Raw genomic sequence first — 18,572 nt, 5'->3', positions numbered from 1 at the left:
ATTGACTTCACTCAGCAGAATACCCTCCAGTCCCATCCACGTTGAAGCAAATGGTGGGTATTTGTCGTTTCTAATAGCTGAGTAATATGCCATTGTATACATAAACCACATCTTCTTTATCCATTCATCTTTCAATGGACACCACGGCTTCTTCCACAGTTTGGCTACTGTGGACATTGCTGCTACAAACATTGAAGTGCAGGTGTCCCAGCATTTCATTGCATCTGCATCTTTGGGGTAAATCCACCACAGTGGAATTGCTGGGTCGTAGGGCAGTCTATTTTTAATTCTTTGAGGAACCTCCACACAGATTTCCAGAGTGGCTGCACCAGTTCACATTCCCACCAACAGTGCAGGAGGGTTCCCTTTTCTCCCCATCCTCACCAACATTTGTGGTTTCCTGCCTTGTTAATTTTCCCCATTCTCACTGGTGTGAGGTGGTATCTCATTGTGGTTTGGATTTGTATTTCCCTGATGGCCAGTGATGCAGAGCATTTTCTCATGTGAATGTTGGCCATGTCTATGTCTACCTCTGTGAGATTTCTCTTCATGTCTTTTGCCCATTTCATGATTGGATTGTTTGTTTCTTTGCTGTTGAGTTTAAGAAGTTCTTTATAGATCTTGGAAACTAGCCCTTTATCTGATAGGTCATTTGCAAATATCTTCTCCCATTCTGTAGGTTGTCTTTTAGTTTTGTTGACTGTATCCTTTGCTGTGCAAAAGCTTCTTATCTTGATGAAGTCCCAATAGTTCATTTTTGCTTTTGTTTCTTTTGCCTTCGTGGATGTATCTTGCAAGAAGTTACTGTGGCTGAGTTCAAAAAGGGTGTTGCCTGTGTTCTCCTCTAGGATTTTGATGGAATCTTGTCTCACATTTAGATCTTTCATCCATTTTGAGTTTATCTTTGTGTATGGTACAAGAGAGTGGTCTAGTTTCATTCTTCTGCATGTGGATGTCCAATTTTCCCAGCACCATTGATTGAAGAGACTGTCTTTCTTCCAATGGATAGTCTTTCCTGCTTTGTCGAATATTAGTTGACCATGGAGTTGAGGGTCCATTTCTGGGTTCTCTATTCTGTTCCATTGATCTATGTGTCTGTTTTTGTGCCAGTACCACACTGTCTTGATGACCACAGCTTTGTAGTACAACCTGAAATCTGGCATTGTGATGCCCCCAGATATGGTTTTCTTTTTAAAAATTCCCCTGGCTATTCGCGGTCTTTTCTGATTCCACACAAATCTTAAAATAATTTGTTCTAACTCTGAAGAAAGTCCAGGTATTTTGATAGGGATCACATTAAACATGTAAATTGCCCTGGGTAACATTGACATTTTCACAATATTAATTCTGCCAATCCATGAGCATGGTATATTTTTCCAACTCTTTGGGTCTTCCTCAATTTCTTTCAGAAGTGTTTTATAGTTTTTAGGGTATAGATTCTTTACCTCTTGGGTTAGGTTTATTCCTAGGTATCTTATGCTTTTGGGTGCAATTGGAAATGGGATTGACTCCTTAATTTCTCTATCTTAAGTCTCATTGTTAGTGTATAGAAATTCCATTGATTTCTGGGCATTAATTTTGTATCCTGCTACGCTGCCAAATTGCTGTATGAGTTCTAGCAATCTTGGGGTGGAGGCTTTTGGGTTTTCTATGTAGAGTATCATGTCATAGGCGAAGAGGGAGAGTTTGACTTCTTCTTTGCCAATTTGAATGCCTTTAATGTCTTTTTGTTGCCTGATTGCTGAGGGTAGGACTTCCAGTACTATGTTGAATAGCAGTGGTGAGAGTGGACATCCCTGTCTTGTTCCTGATCCTAGGAGAAAGGCTCCCAGTGATTCCCCATTGAGAATGATATTTGCTGTGGGCTTTTCATAGATGGCTTTTAATATGTTGAAGAATGGTCCCTCTATCCCTACACTCTGAAGAGTTTTGATCAGAAATGGATGCTGTATTTTGTCAAATGCTTTCTCTGCATCTAATGAGAGGATCATATGGTTCTTAGTTTTTCTCTTGCTGATATGATGAATCACATTGATTGTTTTAGGAGAGTTGAACCAGCCTTGTGTCCTGGGGATAAATTCTACTTGGTCATGGTGAATAATTTTCTAAATGTACTGTTGGATTCTATTGGCTAGTATCTTTTTGTGAATTTTTGCATCCATGTTCATCAGGGATATTGGTCTGTAATTCTCCTTTTTGGTGGGGTCTTTGTCTGGTTTTGGAATTAAGGTGATGCTGGCCTCATAGAATGAACTTGGAAGTACTCCATCTCTTTCTATCTTTCCAAACAGCTTTAGTAGAATAGGTATGGTATCTTCTTTAAACGTTTGATAGAATTCACCTTGGAAGCCATCTGGCCCTGGACTTTTGTGTCTTGGGAGGTTTTTGATGACTGCTTCAATTTCCTCCCTGGTTATTGGCCTGTTAAGGTTTTCTATTTCTTCCTGTTCCAGTTTTGGTAGTTTGTGGCTTTCCAGGAATGCGTCCATTTCTTCTAGATTGCCTAATTTTTTGGCATATAGCTGTTCATAATATGTTTTTAAAATCGTTTGTATTTCCTTGGTGTTTGTAGTGATCTCTCCTTTCTCATTCATGATTTTATTAATTTGAGTCTTATCTCTCTTCTTCTTAATAAGGCTGGCTAATGGTTTATCTATCTTATTAATTCTTTCCAAGAACCAACTCCTGGTTCTGTTGATCTGTTCCACAGTTCTTCTGGTCTTGATTTCATTGATTTCTGCTCGAATCTTTATTAACTGTCTTCTTCTGCTGGCTGTAGGATCTATTTGCTGTTTTTTCGTCAGCTCCTTTGGGTGTAAGGTTAGCTTTTGTATTTGAGTTCTTTCCAGTTTTTGAATGGATGCTTGTATTGCGATGTATTTCCCCCTTAGGACTGCTTTTGCTGCATCCCAAAGATTTTGAACGGTTGTATCTTCATTCTCATTAGTTTCCATGAATCTTTTTAATTCTTCCTTAATTTCCTGGTTGACCCTTTCATCTTTGAGCAGGATGGTCCTTAACCTCCACGTGTTTTAAATCCTTCCAAACTTCTTGTTGTGATTTAGTTCTAATTTCAAGGTATTATGGTCTGAGAATATGCAGGGGATGATCCCAATCTTTTGGTATCGGTTCAGACCCGATTTGTGACCTAGTATGTGGTCTATTCTGGAGATAGTTGCATGTGCACTTGAGAAGAATGTGTATTCAGCTGAGTTTGGATGTAAAGTTCTGTAGATATCTGTGAAATCCATCTGGTCCAATGTATCATTTAAAGCTCTCGTTTCTTTGGAGATGTTGTGCTTAGAAGACCTAATGAGTATAGAAAGAGCTAGATTGAAGTCACCAAGTATAAGTGTATTATTATCTGAGTATTTCTTCACTTTGGTTATTAATTGATTGATACATTTGGTAGCTCGCACATTCGGGGCATATGTATTTAGGATTTTAAGTCCCCTTGTTGGATAGATCCTTTAAGTGTGATATAGTGTCCCTCTTCCTCTCTCACTACAGTCTTCGGGGTAAATTTTAGTTTATCTGATATAAGGATGGCTACCCCTGCTTTCTTTTGAGGACCATTCGAATGGTAAATGGTTCTCCAACCTCTTATTTTCAGGCTGTAGGCGTCCTTCTGTCTCAAATGAGTCTCTTGTAGACAGCAAATAGATGGGTCCTGCTTTTTTATCCATTCTGAAACCCTGTACCTTTTGATGGGGTCATTAAGCCCGTTCACGTTCAGAGTTACTATTGAAAGGTATGAGTTTAGTGTCATCATGATATCTATTCAGTCCTTGTTTTTGTGGAATGTTCCACTGAACTTCTTCTTAAAGGGGAATTTTAAGAGTCCCCCTTAAAATTTCTTGCAGAGCTGGTTTGGAGGTCACATATTCTTTCAGTTCCTGCCTGTCTTGGAAGCTCTTTATCTCTCCTTCCATTTTGAATGAGAGCCTTGCTGGATAAAGTATTCTTGGTTGCATGTTCTTCTCATTTAGGACCCTGAATATATCCTGCCAGCCCTTTCTGGCCTGCCAGGTCTCTGTGGAGAGGTCTGCTGTTACCCTAATACTTCTCCCCATAAAAGTCAGGGATTTCTTGTCTCTTGCTGCTTTAAGGATCTTCTCTTTATCTTGGAATTTGCAAGCTTCACTGTTAAATGTTGAGGTGTTGAACAGTTTTTATTGATTTTAGGGGGGGATCTCTCTATTTCCTGGATCTGAATGCCTGTTTCCCTTCCCAGATTAGGAAAGTTTTCAGGTAGAATTTGTTCAAATACATTTCTGGCCCTCTGTCCCTTTCTGCGCCCTCTGGAACCCCAATTAAAGGTAGGTTTTTCTTCCTCAGGGTGTCGTTTATTTCCCTTATTCTATCTTAATGGTCTTTTGTTTATCTCTTTTTTCCTCAGTTTCCCTGTTTGCCATGAACTTGTCTTCTATGTCACTCACTGGTTCTTCCACCTCGTTAGCCCTCGTCGTTAGGACTTCTAGTTTGGATTTCATCTCATTCAATTGATTTTTAATTTCTGCCTGATTAGATCTAAAATCTGCAGTCATGAAGTCTCTTGAGTCCTTTATGCTTTTTTCTAGAGCCACCAGTAGCTGTATAATAGTGCTTCTGAATTGGCTTTCTGACATTGAATTGTAATCCAGATTTTGTAACTCTGTGGGAGAGAGGACTGTTTCTGATTCTTTCTTTTGAAGTGAGGTTTTCCTTCTAGTCATTTTTCTCAGTGCTGAGTGGCCAAAAACAAGTTGTATTGGGTAAAGGAGAAATAGAGAGGAGAGAAAGAAGGAAAGAAAAGAGAAAAAGAAAAAAGGAAGAAAAAAGAAAAAAGAGAAGAAAAAGAAAAAGAAGAAAGGAAAAAATGGGTGGGGGAAGCAAACAAATCAAAAGGCAAAACAAAACAAAACAAAACAAAAACAATAACAAAAACAAAAAAAACACGGGGGAGTATCTTCTGATTCTGAATACTTTAAGTCCCTTGACTTCCCCTGGAACTTGTCTGTCTAGTTGGTCTTCCGGGGGAGTGGCCTGTTGTGCTGATTTTCAGGTGTTAGCCCTTAGGGGAGCTGCTCTGCCCCCTGCCTGTTGCAGGTCTCAGTGGGGGTTGTTTACCCCGTGAGGCCCCAGGAGGAACAATCCCAGTGGCTGCGGCAGCTCTGGAGCCCTGGATTCAGCTCCTGCAGTAACTACAGAGCTCTCTGCAGGAGCCTGGAGGCTCCGGGGGCGGGGGGTGCTGATCTGCTCAGCTCGGGGTAGGAGCGTCCTTGCTGTCCTGGGCCCTCCCGGCCTCTGTCCCGGGGCGGGGGGGGGGCGGGGATCCTGGGCTGTGTTCCGGCGCCCAGTGCTCCAGAGCCTGCGCTGTTGGATTTGTGCTCCCCAACCCGCAGCCCCCTCCGCGGAGCCGCCATCCCAACCTCTCTGAGTTCCTCTCGAGCCGGGCAGCCCCCTTCCGCGGAGCCTCTTCCTCTGCCTGAGCCCCTCCGATCTGCTCCCGGGTTCAGCCGCGTGCACTGCAGCCCTTCAGGGAGCTCAGGGCACTCTCCCCTGGGTGCGGTTGCTCTGTTACTGTCCCAGGGAGCCTGAGGGCATCCCCGCCCTCCTGGGGTCCTGCTCCAAATCCCTGCGAGCCCCTTTCCGCCCGGGAAGATTGGTGCAGCTCCTGCGTCTCCGGGACGGGGCTCTACTGTCCTGGGGACACTCGCCCCAGCCTTAGCCCGGCTCCTCGCGGGGCCCCTCCCCCTTGGATGCCTTTTGTTTATTTCTTTTTCCCCTGTCTTCCTACCTTGATAGAAGTGCTAACTCTTCTCACTGTAGCATTTTAGCTGCTCTCTCTTTAAATCTCAGGACGAATTCGTAGGTTTTCAGGATGATTTGAAGGTTATCCCGGTAATTTGGTGGGAACAGGTGATTTGGAGACCCTACTCTTCCGCCATCTTGCCCCTCCTCCCGTCAAACATTTTTAAATAGAAATATCATATGATCTAGTAATTCTACTACTGGGTATTTATCTAAAGAAAACAAAAACAATTATTTGAAAAGATATATACAACCCTGTGTTTATTGCAGCATTATTTACAATAGCCAAAATGGACAACCTAACTATCCATTGATAAATGAATACAGAACATGCGATTATATATATATATATATATATATATATATATATATATATTTCAGCCACACAGAAAAATAAATGACAATATGGTTAGACCTACAGAGTATTATGCTAAAGGAAATAAATCATACAGAGAAACACAAATATCATACAATTTTCCTTACATGAAGGAATCTAAAAAACAAGCCAAAAATCAGACTCCTAAATACAGAGGGTAAACTGGTGGTTGCCAGAAGGTAGTGGGTGGGAGAATGAACAAAATAGGTAAAGGAGATTAAGAGTTTCAGACTTTCAATTATAAAATAAATAATTACAAAGATAAAAAGTACATCATAAGGAATATAGTCAATAGTACTGTAATAATGTGCTATGGTGACTTTACTTATTGTGGTGAGCATTGAGTAATATATAGACTTGTCTAATATTTTGTACACTTGAAACTAATACAATATTGTATGTCAATTATACTTTAATCATCATCATCATCATCATCATCATCAACTCTTGAGATGTTCTGGGCCAGCTACTGGAAAGTAGTTATTCCTTTACTCCTCTATCCTGTCCCTAGGCAGACCAAGAGAACCATATCACTAGGTTGTAGAGATTTTGGAGGCAAGCAAAATGAAAACAGAGACCAGGCATATCATCTAAGAAAAACTGCATATTGAAGAGAAAGGAACAACTAGTGAAGACATATGATTATGAATTGGTATTATCTAATGGTATTTATAAATGAAGAGAGGCCATGAAAAATTTACAGATACCTATAAATTTTATATAAAAGATAGTTTATATCACTTAATTTTTATGAGCATTTATTCACAGGAGCTAATAAGTACCTTATTCTTGCTTTTTCAGATATCAACAGATAGAAGAATTGTTTTTTTTTAAGATTTTATTTATTTATTCATGAGAGACACACACACACACACAGAGGCAGAGACATAGGCAGAGGGAGAAGCAGGCTCCATGCAGGGAGCCCGATATGGTACTCGATCCTGGGACTCCAGGATCATGCCCTGGGCCAAAGGCAGGTGCTAAACCACTGAGCCACCCAGGGATCCCCAGATAGCAGAATTCTTAATTGCATGTGCTCCAATCCAAGAAATTGGTGGTATTCTGAATGTCATACTGTTGGACTTTTTAGAATGTCTCAGACTTTGGGTCTGAGAATTTAGTTTATCCAGAAAAACAACAAGACATGGTACCTCCAAGTTCCGAAGACGCTAAGAAACTAAGTAATGTATCTATAATGTTTACCAGCTTACCTGGGGCTAAAATATAGTTATTTGTCAGTGAAAGCTCATCTCTATTTACCAGATGTGTTAATGCAAAAACCTCAATTTCAGAAACTTAACTATTTTCTTTTTATTTTTTTAAAGGTTTTATTTATTTATTTATTTATTTATTTATTTATTTATTCATTTGAGAGAGAGACATAACACAAGCGGGGATAGGGGCAGAGGGAGAGGTAGACTCCCCACTGAGCAGGGAGCCCAAGTCAGGGCTCAATCCAGAACCCTGGGATCATGACCCGAGCCAAAGGCAGATGCTTAACTGACTGAGCCATCCAGGTGCCCCAAAACTTGACTATCTTCATTCCATCTTACATTTTCCTTAGGTTTCAGTTATTTTTTTCTTAAATTGTATTTATTTATTCTTGAGAGATAGAGAGAAAGAGAAGGAGGCAGAGACAGAGGAAAAGCAGGCTCCCTGTGGAGCAGGGAGCCTGATGCAGGACTCAATCCCAGGACCCTGGGATCAAGACGTGAGCCGAAGGCAGATGCTTAACCAATTGAGACACCCAGGTGCCCTAGTAATTATCTTTTTGAATAGAATCTGCTGCTTCCATACCTTTGATGGAGGAAGACTATTCTTAGTGGCCCATTGTGATAATCACTGTGAGAATTGAGGTAGAAAAATCCCAAGAGGAAGTGGAGGTGCTGAAAAGGGCAGCTTGAGGCCCATAAAGATGGGAGATAATGTCAAGGAGGAAAATATGGCTAAGATAATTTGCCCCAATGATCTTAGATTTTATTTAGTAGGCAGTGAGGTGTCAGTAAATGTGTTTGACTTAAAATAAAACCCTTTTTATAATGTAGTGCTACATTTATAGTTAAAGTATTTTGCTTACCAATACAAGACTCAGATGTGAATAGCTTTTTCCATTGTGGAAATATTTCAAAGCAGGTTATTAACACACTACATTTCTCTGATTTTTATTAGAGCTTGCTTTAAAAAACAAAACTAAACTAAAATTCTTATCACTTGTAACTGCTATAACTAAAAGTTGGCTCAGAAAGAGTGATAGCTGGAGCTAAAACAGTGGCATAGTAGGAGGACCCTAAGCTGGTCTTGTTCTTGGAACATAACTAGATAGCTATGAAATCATTTTAAATACCCCACAAATGAACCCGAAAACTGAAAAAACAAACTGCACAACTAAAGGGAGAGAAAAAGCCATATAAGGAAGGTAGGAAGTACAGAAATGTAGTTTGGGGGAAAAATGGATCATGGCTGCTGTGGAGGGGAGGGAGCAGTGGTCATGGAAAAATGTGAGAGAGACAAGCACACAGGAATGCACAAAGAGAACACTTCCCTAAAGCCATTGCTAGGGAAATGAGAGGGGCTAGTATTTGTGAGTTCTTGCAACCAACAAGGTTTAGAGACTGGAGTTCTAAAGGTTGGCAGGCTTGGATGGATAGAGGCTTCAGGGCACTGCCCTGCTCCTGGAGAGAAGGCAGATGGTATGGAAATAGTGATCTGAAGAATGCCTCAGGCACACAGGGGGACATTGTTCACTCTTCTTGGAGCATCCCTGAGAGGTAGATTCACACATATGCCTCTCCAGGACAAAGGAGCCTGTGGGCACCATTTCCCTTCCCTGCCCCTTAGCATGAACACAGAGCCACGTATGGTAAACAGCACAGCACCAACACTAGCTGCCTAACTGGCTTATTCCAAGTTCCATTACCTGTGCTCAAGCAGTACTGACCTACTTGGTCACATTGGCCTTAGTCTCAATATGGTGGGCCTTTTCTTCAGAACACCAGTGGAAGTCCTTACCGACAGCATGTCTTCCAACAAGAGAGTTCTGTAGGGCTTCAGTTCTAGTGAAAGTAGGATCAGGCCTCATTTTACAAGCAGAGCAGAGCATACCTACTTAAAATTTACCACATTCTAGCTAAGAACCAAACACTGCCCACCACGGGCAAGAAGAAACTCTGCAGATGACTGGCTTGAAGGATAGAGAAGCACAACAACAGAGTGTACCCAGCATACACCAGACACTCTCTGAAGTGCCAGGCCCTGAGCACTAACTACAAGGCCTCTTCTTCATAAAGCCATTACTCTCAGGATAAAGAATGATAGCTTTTCTAACACAGAGAAGAAGACAGAGATTTAGCAAAATGCAAAGATGGAAAAATTCATCCTAAAATAAAGAATATAAGAAATAAGGTCATTAACAGAGATCTAAGCAACACAGATAAGTGTAACATGCCTGGTGGAAAATTTAAAGCAACAATAATAAAGATAGACACCAAGCTTGAGAAAAGAATGGAGGACTTCGAGAGGCCCTTAATGCAGATATAAAAGAGTTAAAAAACAATCAGTACGAAATGAAGAACGAAATAATTAAAATTTGAAACATACTTGATGCAATGGACACATGGAATGAAGAAGCAGAGGAATGATTAAGTGATAAGGAAGATACAACAATGGAAAATAATGCAGCTGGACAAAAGAGAGAAAGAAGTCTTATGCAACATGAGAATAGACTTAGGGAACTAAGTGACTCCACCAAATATAGTAACGGTCATATTATAGGAATCCCAGAAGAACAAGAGAGAAAAGTGAGCAGAAAATTATTTTTAGCAAATATTAGCTGAAAACTTCCCTGATTTGGGGAAGGAAAATGATACCAAGATCCAGGAGGCACAGAGAACTTCCATCAAAATCAACAAAAGCAGGCCATCACCAGCAAATCCTGTCATTAAAATTGCAAAATATAGTGATGAAGAAAAAAAATTCTTAAAAGCAGCAAGACAAAATAAGTGCCTAACTTACAAAAGAAAATTAGATAGCTGGAAATTTCTCAACAGAAATTTGGCAAGCCAGAAGAGAGTGGCATGATATACACAACATGCTGAAGAGGAAAAACCTGCCACCAAGAATACTCTATCCAGTAAGCCTATCATTCAAAATAGAAGGGAAACTAAAGAGCTTACCAGACAAAGAAAACCAAAGGAATCTGTGATCACTAAAACAGCCCTGTAAGAAATACAAAAGGGGACTCCTTGTGTGGAAAGAAAAGAACAAAAGTGACAAAGACAAGAAAGGAACAGAGAAAATCTCCAGAAACAATGACAAAGTAAGTAATAAAATGACACTAAATACATAACTGTCAATACTTACCCTGAATGTAAATGGATTAAGTGTTCCAATCAAAAGTTATGGTGTCAGAATAAATAAAAAAACCTAGATCCATCTATATTCTTCCCACCAGAGACTCATTTTAGACCCAAAGACACTTGCAGATTGAAAGGGAGGGGATGGAAAAACAAGTATCTTGCAAATGGATGTCAAAGAAAACCAGAGTAGCAATACTTATATCAAACAAAGTAGACTTTAAAACAAAGACTGTAACAAGAGATGAAGAAGGGCAAATGGGACAGTTTAATAAGAACATACAACAGGGATCCCTGGGTGGCGCAGCGGTTTGGCGCCTGCCTTTGGCCCGGGGCGCGATCCTGGAGACCCGGGATCGAATCCCGCGTCGGGCTCCCGGTGCATGGAGCCTATTCTCCCTCTGCCTGTGTCTCTGCCTCTCTCTCTCTCTCTCTCTCTCTCTCTCTGTGACTATCATAAATAAAAAAAAAAAAAACTTAAAAAAAAAAAAAAGAACATACAACAACTGTAAATATTTATACATCCAACACGGGAGCACTCAAATGTCTAAAAATTTTGATAACAAACATAAAGGAACTAACTGATGTTGCAGCAACTTACAGCAATGGACAGGTTATAGCAATGGACCTACAGCAATGGACAGATCATGTAAGTAGAAAATCAACCAAGAAGCAATGGTTTTGAATGACACTGGACCAGGTATATTCATAACATTCCATCTTAAAGCAGTGGAATGCACATTCTTTTAAAGTGCACATGGGAGAGGGGCACATGGATAGCTCAGTCAGTCAAGTGTCCAACTCTTGATTTTAGCTCAGGTCATTATCTAAGAATCATGAGATCAAGCTCCGCATTAGGCTTTGTGCTCAGTGAGGAATCTGCTTGAGATTCTCTCTCTACACTCCCTCTGGCCTTCCCTCACCCCTGTACTCACTTTCTCTCATAATCAATCAATCAATCAATCAATCAATCAATCTTTAAAGTGCACATGGGAATTCTCCAGAATAGATCACATATTATATCACAAATGAGGCCTCAACAAATACAAAAAGATTGAGATAACACCATGCATCTTTCTTTTCTGACCACAACAGTATGAAACTTGAAGTCAATCACAAGAAAAAATTTGGAAAGACCACAAATACATGGAGTTGTATTACCCTGATACCCACACCAGAGAAAGACTTCACTAAAAAAAGAGAACTAAAGGCTGATATCCCTGATGAACATGGATGCAAAAATTCTCAATAAAATACTAGGAAATCAGATCCAACAGTATATTAAAAGAATCATTTAAGTGGAATTTACTACTGAGCTGCAAGGTTGGTTCATTATTGGAAAACCAATCAACATGACACATCACATTAATAAAAGAAAGGATAAGAACCATATGATCATTTCAAAAGATGCAGAAAAAGCACTTTAAAAAGCACGACATCAGGAATCCCTGGGTGGCTCAGTGGTTTAGTGCCTGCCTTCAGCTCAGGGCGTGATCCTGGAGTCCCGGGATCGAGTCTCACATCAGGCTCCCTGCATGGAGCCTGCTTCTCCCTCTGCCTGTGTCTTTGCCTCTCTTTTTCTCTCTCATGAATAAATAAATAAAATCTTTTTTTAAAAAAGCACAACATCCATTCATGATAAAAAAAAAAACCCTCAAAAATGTAGATTTAGAGGGACTATATCTCAACATAATAAATGAAACAAGACAGTCCAAAACCTTTGGGATGCAGCAAAAGTGGTCCTAAAAGGGAAGTATATAGCAATACAGGCCTGCCTTAAGAAACAAGAAAAATCTCAAAGCAATAAATTAACCTTACACCTAAAGGACCTAGAAAAATAACAACAAATGAAACCTAAAGCCAGCAGAAGGGAAATGATAAAGATTAGAGCTGTGGCTCAGCAGTTAGTGTCTGCCTTTGGCTCAGGGCATGATCCTACAGCCCTGGGATTGAGGGAGCCTACAGGCTCCCTACAGTTAGCTTGCTTCTCCCTCTGCCTATGTCTCTGCCTCACTCTCTCTGTGTGTCTCACATGAGTAAATAAATAAAATCTTTAAAAAAAGAATAAATCATATAGAAACTAAAAAAACAATAGAACAGATCAATGAAACTAGGATTTGGTTCTTTGAAATAATTAATAAAATTGATTAACGCTTACCTAGACTTATCAAAAAGAAGAGGAAGGACTCAAGTAGATAAAACCACAAGTGAAAGAGGAGAAATAACAAACAAATACCACAGAAATGAAAAGAAATGCTACTCTACATAAAATCTGAGAAACTCCACCAAAAAATTTCTAGGACTGATACACAAATTCCATAAAGTCACAGGATACAAAATCAATGTAGAGAAATCTGTTGCATTTCCATACATTAATAATGAAGCTGCAGAAAGAGAAATCAAGGAATTGATCTCATTTATAATTATACCCAAATCCATAAGATACCTAGGAATAAATCTATCCAAAGAGATGAAAGACCTGTACTCTGAAAACTAGGAAACACTGATGAAAGAAATTGAAGATGACACAAAAAAATGGAAAAACATTCCATGATTATGGATTGGAAAAACAAATATTGTTAAATTGTCTATATTATGCAAAGCAATCTACACATTTAATGCAAAATTACACCAGCAGCAGTTTTCACAGAGCTAGAACAAGCAATCCTACAATTTGTATGGAATCACAAAAGACACTGAATAGCCAACACAGAACTGAAAAAGCAAAGAAAAGCAGGAAGCATCATAATTCTGGACTTCAAGTTACATTACAAAGGTGTAGTGATCAAAATAGTATATTACTGGCACAAAAAATAGACACATAGGGATGCCTGGTTGTCTCGGCAGTTGAGTGTCTGTCCTCGGCCCAGGGTGTGATCCCAGAGTCCAGGATCAAGTCCCACATCGGGTCCCTGTGAGGAGCCTACTTCTCTCTCTCTGCCTGTGTCTCTGCTCTCTCTCTGTCTCTTGTGAATGAATAAATAAAATATTTTAAAAATAGACACATAGATCAATGGAACAGAATAGAAAATCCAGAAATGAACCTATAACTATATAGTCAACTAATCTTCGACAAAGCAGGAAAGAATATCCAATGGGAAAGATAGCCTCTTCAACAAAGAGTGTTGGAAAAATGGGACAGCAACATGCAAAAGAATGAAAGTGGATCACTTTCTTACACCATACACAAAAATAAATTCAAAATGGATTAATGACCTAAATGTGAGACAGGAAACCATTAAAATCCTAGAGGAGAACATAGGCAGTAACCTCTTTGACATCAGCTGAAGCAACTTCTTTCTAGATATGTCTCCTGAGGGAAGGGAAACAAAAGCAAAAATCAGCTATTAGGACTTTATCAAAGTAAAATACTTCTGCACATTGAAGGGAACAATCCTCAAAACTAAAAGGCAATCTATGAGATGGAAAATATATTTGCAAACAATATACTTGATAAAGGGTTAGTATCTAAAATATATGAAGAACTTATCAAACTCAACACCCAAAAAACAAATAATCCAGTTAAGAAATGGTCATGGGCACTGAGGGGGGCACTTGATGGGATGAGCACTGGGTGTTATTCTGTATGTTGGCAAATTGAACACCAATAAAAAATAAAAATAAAAAAATAAAATAAATGGGCAGAAGACATGCATAGACATTTTTTTCAAAAAGACAGATGGCTAACAGACATAGGAAAAGATTCTCAACATCACTGACCATTAGGGAAATAAAAATCAAGACTACAATGAGATTATCACCTCATACCTGTCAGAATGGCCAAAATGAACAACACAGGAAACAACAGGTGTTCGTGAGGATGTAGAGAATGGAACTCTTTTACACTGTTGGTGGGAATGCAAACTGGTGCACCCACTCTGGAAAACAGTATGGAGGTTCCTCAAAAAATTAAGAATAGAACTACCTTACAGTTCAGCAATTGCACTACTAGGTAATAACCCAAAGGATTTAAAAATAGTAATTTGAAGGGATAAACACACCCTGATGTTTATAGCAGCATTATCTACAGGAGTCAAATTATGGAAAGAGCCCCAATGTCCATTGACTGATGATTGGATAAAGAAGATGTGGTATGTATATACAATGGAATAATAGCCATATAAAGGAATGAAATCTTGCCATTTGCAAGCACATGGATGGAGCTAGACAGTACTATACTAAATAAAATAAGTCAGAGAAAGACAGATACCATATGATTTTACTTATATGTAGAATTTAAGAAACAAAACAAACATGGGGAAAAAGAGAAGAAAACCAAGAAATCAACTTTTCGCTATCTGGGAACAAACTGATGGTTATCAGAGGGGAGGTGTTTGGGGATCGGTTAATTAGGTGATGGAGATTAAGGTGCACACATATTGTGGTAGCGCCCTGAGTTTTATTGTGTTAAAGCACTAAATTTTATACCTGAAATGAATATTACACTGTACATTAACTAATCAGAATTTAAATAAAAACTTGAAAAAGAAAAAAATTGAAAGAGTGATAGCTGACGGAAAGTAGGTCAAAATACAGTTTTTCAATAAAGGGTCAGCAGGAGTCGATAGGGAGGTGCTCAGTCAGCTGGGCAAGAACTCTTTCCCTTTGTAACTGAATTTTGGAAGGTTTTATCTTGCTTAGTCCTAACAACCCATCTTACTCTAAAACTGGACTTCAAAATAGAAATGCTAGACCTAGATAATCTAACTGGGTAAACATTTATAAAGCTATGTTTCCCATCTGTGTTCCTCATCTCAATGCTTTTTTTATGTCCTCATCAGCCTTATTCACTCTAGGTAGTTTTTGACAAGCACTACAATTTCTCACTCAAAATTTTTATCAGCTATTGTATTACTGGGATCAGCTGGTAAAAATTACACTCTGATGCCTGGTATTAGAAACATAAACAAATGGTGGAGGCACACTTGTAAGCATAATGTCACGTGGAGACAAAGAACAGGTGATGGTAGGGGTATGTGACATGAGAACTTAACTTTCAGCTTTTCACACACACACACACACACACACACACACACACACACCACAAATCTCATTATGATCCAAAAATCTAGTGGGAGAACGGTGGAAGGACAAAGTTCTGCTTCCTCATTTTTCCTTTGCTGCTCTGCCTTTTAGAAAAGTAGACTACATGCAGGTGTAGGCTTGCCTACACATACTATATTTCTTTGTGTATTTAAAGCATTTTAAAAGAGAATGGGAATGGGATTTTAAAGAAAATTTAACCAACATGAATAAATTAGGGTAGAGAAAGGTGAGCTGCTGCCCACTGATTAAATTAACTCGAACAAAGCACCATGAATGGCCAACTGGCTGGATTATTTACAAATATAAACAGTAGTTTATTATGTGTCCTGACTTATCTGACTGATTATAAATCATGGTATCACAAATTTTGTAAGCAACCTTCCAAGTTGCCATCTAATCCAACCTAAGCCACCCATATTTGCTACACAAATCTGGCCCTACTTGCCCTTCTCTATTCAAAGGGCACTTAGGAGGTTGACATGATTATATAATCTTTCTGGACACTATTTTCTCACTACACTACATCGGTTGTATTAACATGGTCTTTATTAGTGCTTGCTCTGCTGGGTGGAGAGCCGACTTCCTTTTGAGCCTCCTTACCTCGGTTTTCATCTTCATTGTCTTCCCAAGGCTCTTCATTTGCTAGCAGTGGGTTCTGTGACTCATTCATAGACCTCATAGGGAAGGAGTGTCCATCACCAGGGCTGTTGGGTAAAGGAAGGCAGTGAGCTCTTGCAGCTGACATAGACTTTTTATGAAGGTAATAGCCCTCTTAGAAATAGGAGGGGGTTCTTAGAAAGATTTAAACCATTTAGCTTATTCGCTAAAGCCATGGTGGAATAGGATTTTACAATAGCATCATTTAGTTGCTGTATTGCTCTCAGTGTCTATATCTGCATCAGTGTCAACTGTTCTGGTTTGTAAGCAACTGTTTAACTTGTTTCCCATAGTGCCCATTATGGTAATATGCACACATGGTAGGCTTCATAAATATTATTTACTGATGATCATCTCAATTTATATACAATTATTTTATTGCTTCGGTTTTAAATTTTCAACAAAAATTAGCAGATTCAGATTATTTTCAACAAAAATAATCACTGATATATTGGAGATAAGTTGCTATGAATTGGTGATAGATATTAATGTCTGGATGCTCTGTTATTTGGCTTGAATGGCAGAAAGGTTATAGGGCACTGTGCGAAACAGCCAGAGTGAGGTATCTCTAGGAGTGCAGATTCTGGGGGCAATTATTCTCATGTGGGATCCACTATAGTAATCTAGGGCTACCTCCTTAGTTAATCTCTGTCCACTAACAGATGGGATGTGTTGGAGGGAACTAAGTTAGTTCTGGCTAGAGTGGGCTACAGTTTGAACACCTGAGTATATATATCTGAATGCACTGCAAATTTATATCTGAGTGACTTTTGGATTATTAGTTTTATATTGCCTATGCCTTTTCTCCTGTTCACAATTGTCGTTAACTGAAAGTTGACAGATTTTATTGATAGTTCCCTACAGAAGATATAAGTATACTGATTATAAGGGAATGGGCTTTGCTTTTTGCTTTTGTTTTTTTATTTCAGAGAAGACTCATTTTAGGCCTCTCTGATGTAGTGATAGTGCGTGTATATTTGTGTGTGTATGTGTAGTAGTGGGGTGCAAATAATTGCTGGTAAGAGTTATTAATCAACATTACCCACCAACACAGTTTTGTCTTTTGCTTTATAGCCAGGATAGTAGGATATGCCATAGACCTTAAATAAATGAACCTGTAAAACACTAACTGGTACCACTTACCACTTACAGCATTTTGGGGGTATATGTCCCCTCTGTTGGTTTTCTTCAGTATATGTTTATACATATTTTTGCGTATATTTTTAATCACAGAGTACATACCATTTGAATTCTACATTTTCCACTTAGAATATTTCCCTTTATTGTGACAGTCTTAATAATTATTATTTATGATTACATAATATTCCAGTCAGTGGGGATATATATATAGCATATTGTTGAGTATTTAGGTTGGATGTTTTCTAATCATTGGCTGAAAATGATGTTGTAATGCACATTTCTGTGCCTAGTTTGTCTTTAGGACAGATTTTTAGAAGTGGAATTTTAAACAATGGACATGTGGATTCTTACAATTTTTAATACATATTACCAAATTCATTTGTAAAAGAATGGTACCAGTTTACATTGCCATAAAGCATGAGAATGTCCATTTATCATACCCTCATGTCTAATTTGTCTTTATTAACCTAGAAATAAAAAAACTTGGGAAATAGAGTTTTTCATTGGACTGTTATTTGTTACAAACAATTAAAATTGAATTTGCTACTTCAAGTCATGGTCTGGCATCAACGTCTTTCAGTGGTAATAATTACCTACCTGGACCCAATAGGTATTAACCAGAACTTCTTGTTATCTCCAAACACCTGCTGGATATTTTTGATGAAGCCAAGGTTGAACCCATTTTTCTCTGGGCCACTTGTAAACACTGGAGTACAGAAGGCCTCTAGGGCAGAATAGGGGAGTTGAAGGAAAGAGGGAAAAGGAACAAATTTCAGGACTATCATGATTTTATAGTTCTCCATGAATGTGACTTGATGTTATAGTATCTTTTTGTTATGGTAGCATAGGCTTCTCATCCTTAGATATTGTTAAATTACTTAGTAAAAAACAGTCTAATCACTTAATATAAAGTAATTTTGTTATTAAAGGCAAAGAATTGGTACTCTTTTTTTTAAAGGCAGAAGAAGCACATAGTGGCAGAAATAATTAAGCAGCCATGAGGGAATTATATTTTGTGCTGCTGCATGTAAGGAGTAAAAGAACAAATTTAACAATGCTTTATTTGAATGTAAGTGGCATTAGCAGCCGAATGGTCTCGATCTTTAGAGTTGAGACTAAAGTAATGATGAAGAGATGGTTACGACATTGATGTGGTTTTGAAACATTTCAGAAATGAAGATGTTTGCACTGAAACCTGCAATGTAAGA

The 18,572-nt window shown here is 38.8% G+C and overlaps 1 protein-coding gene across 4 annotated transcripts in view; it reads right to left on the bottom strand.

Annotated features, from left to right (window-relative positions):
- The window catches only part of ZDHHC15 (zDHHC palmitoyltransferase 15), a 167,956-nt gene that overhangs the window by 33,154 nt on the left and 116,230 nt on the right, over positions 1–18,572 (bottom strand). For 3 of the 4 annotated variants that reach the window (XM_077887402.1, XM_077887403.1, XM_077887404.1), the window contains exons 9-10: positions 17,962–18,088; positions 16,168–16,271 (exon numbers count right to left, since the gene is read on the bottom strand). In XM_077887402.1, the coding sequence (XP_077743528.1) occupies positions 16,168–16,271; positions 17,962–18,088 (231 nt within the window). Of the gene's footprint in view, positions 1–11,015; positions 13,835–16,167; positions 16,272–17,961; positions 18,089–18,572 lie in introns of those variants that run through there. The other variant, XM_077887401.1, reaches the window with a different exon arrangement.

Source organism: Canis aureus, chromosome X (genome assembly GCF_053574225.1).
Source record: "Canis aureus isolate CA01 chromosome X, VMU_Caureus_v.1.0, whole genome shotgun sequence".
Taxonomy (NCBI): Eukaryota; Metazoa; Chordata; class Mammalia; order Carnivora; family Canidae; genus Canis; species Canis aureus.
This window is presented reverse-complemented; position numbering and strand designations above follow the sequence as displayed.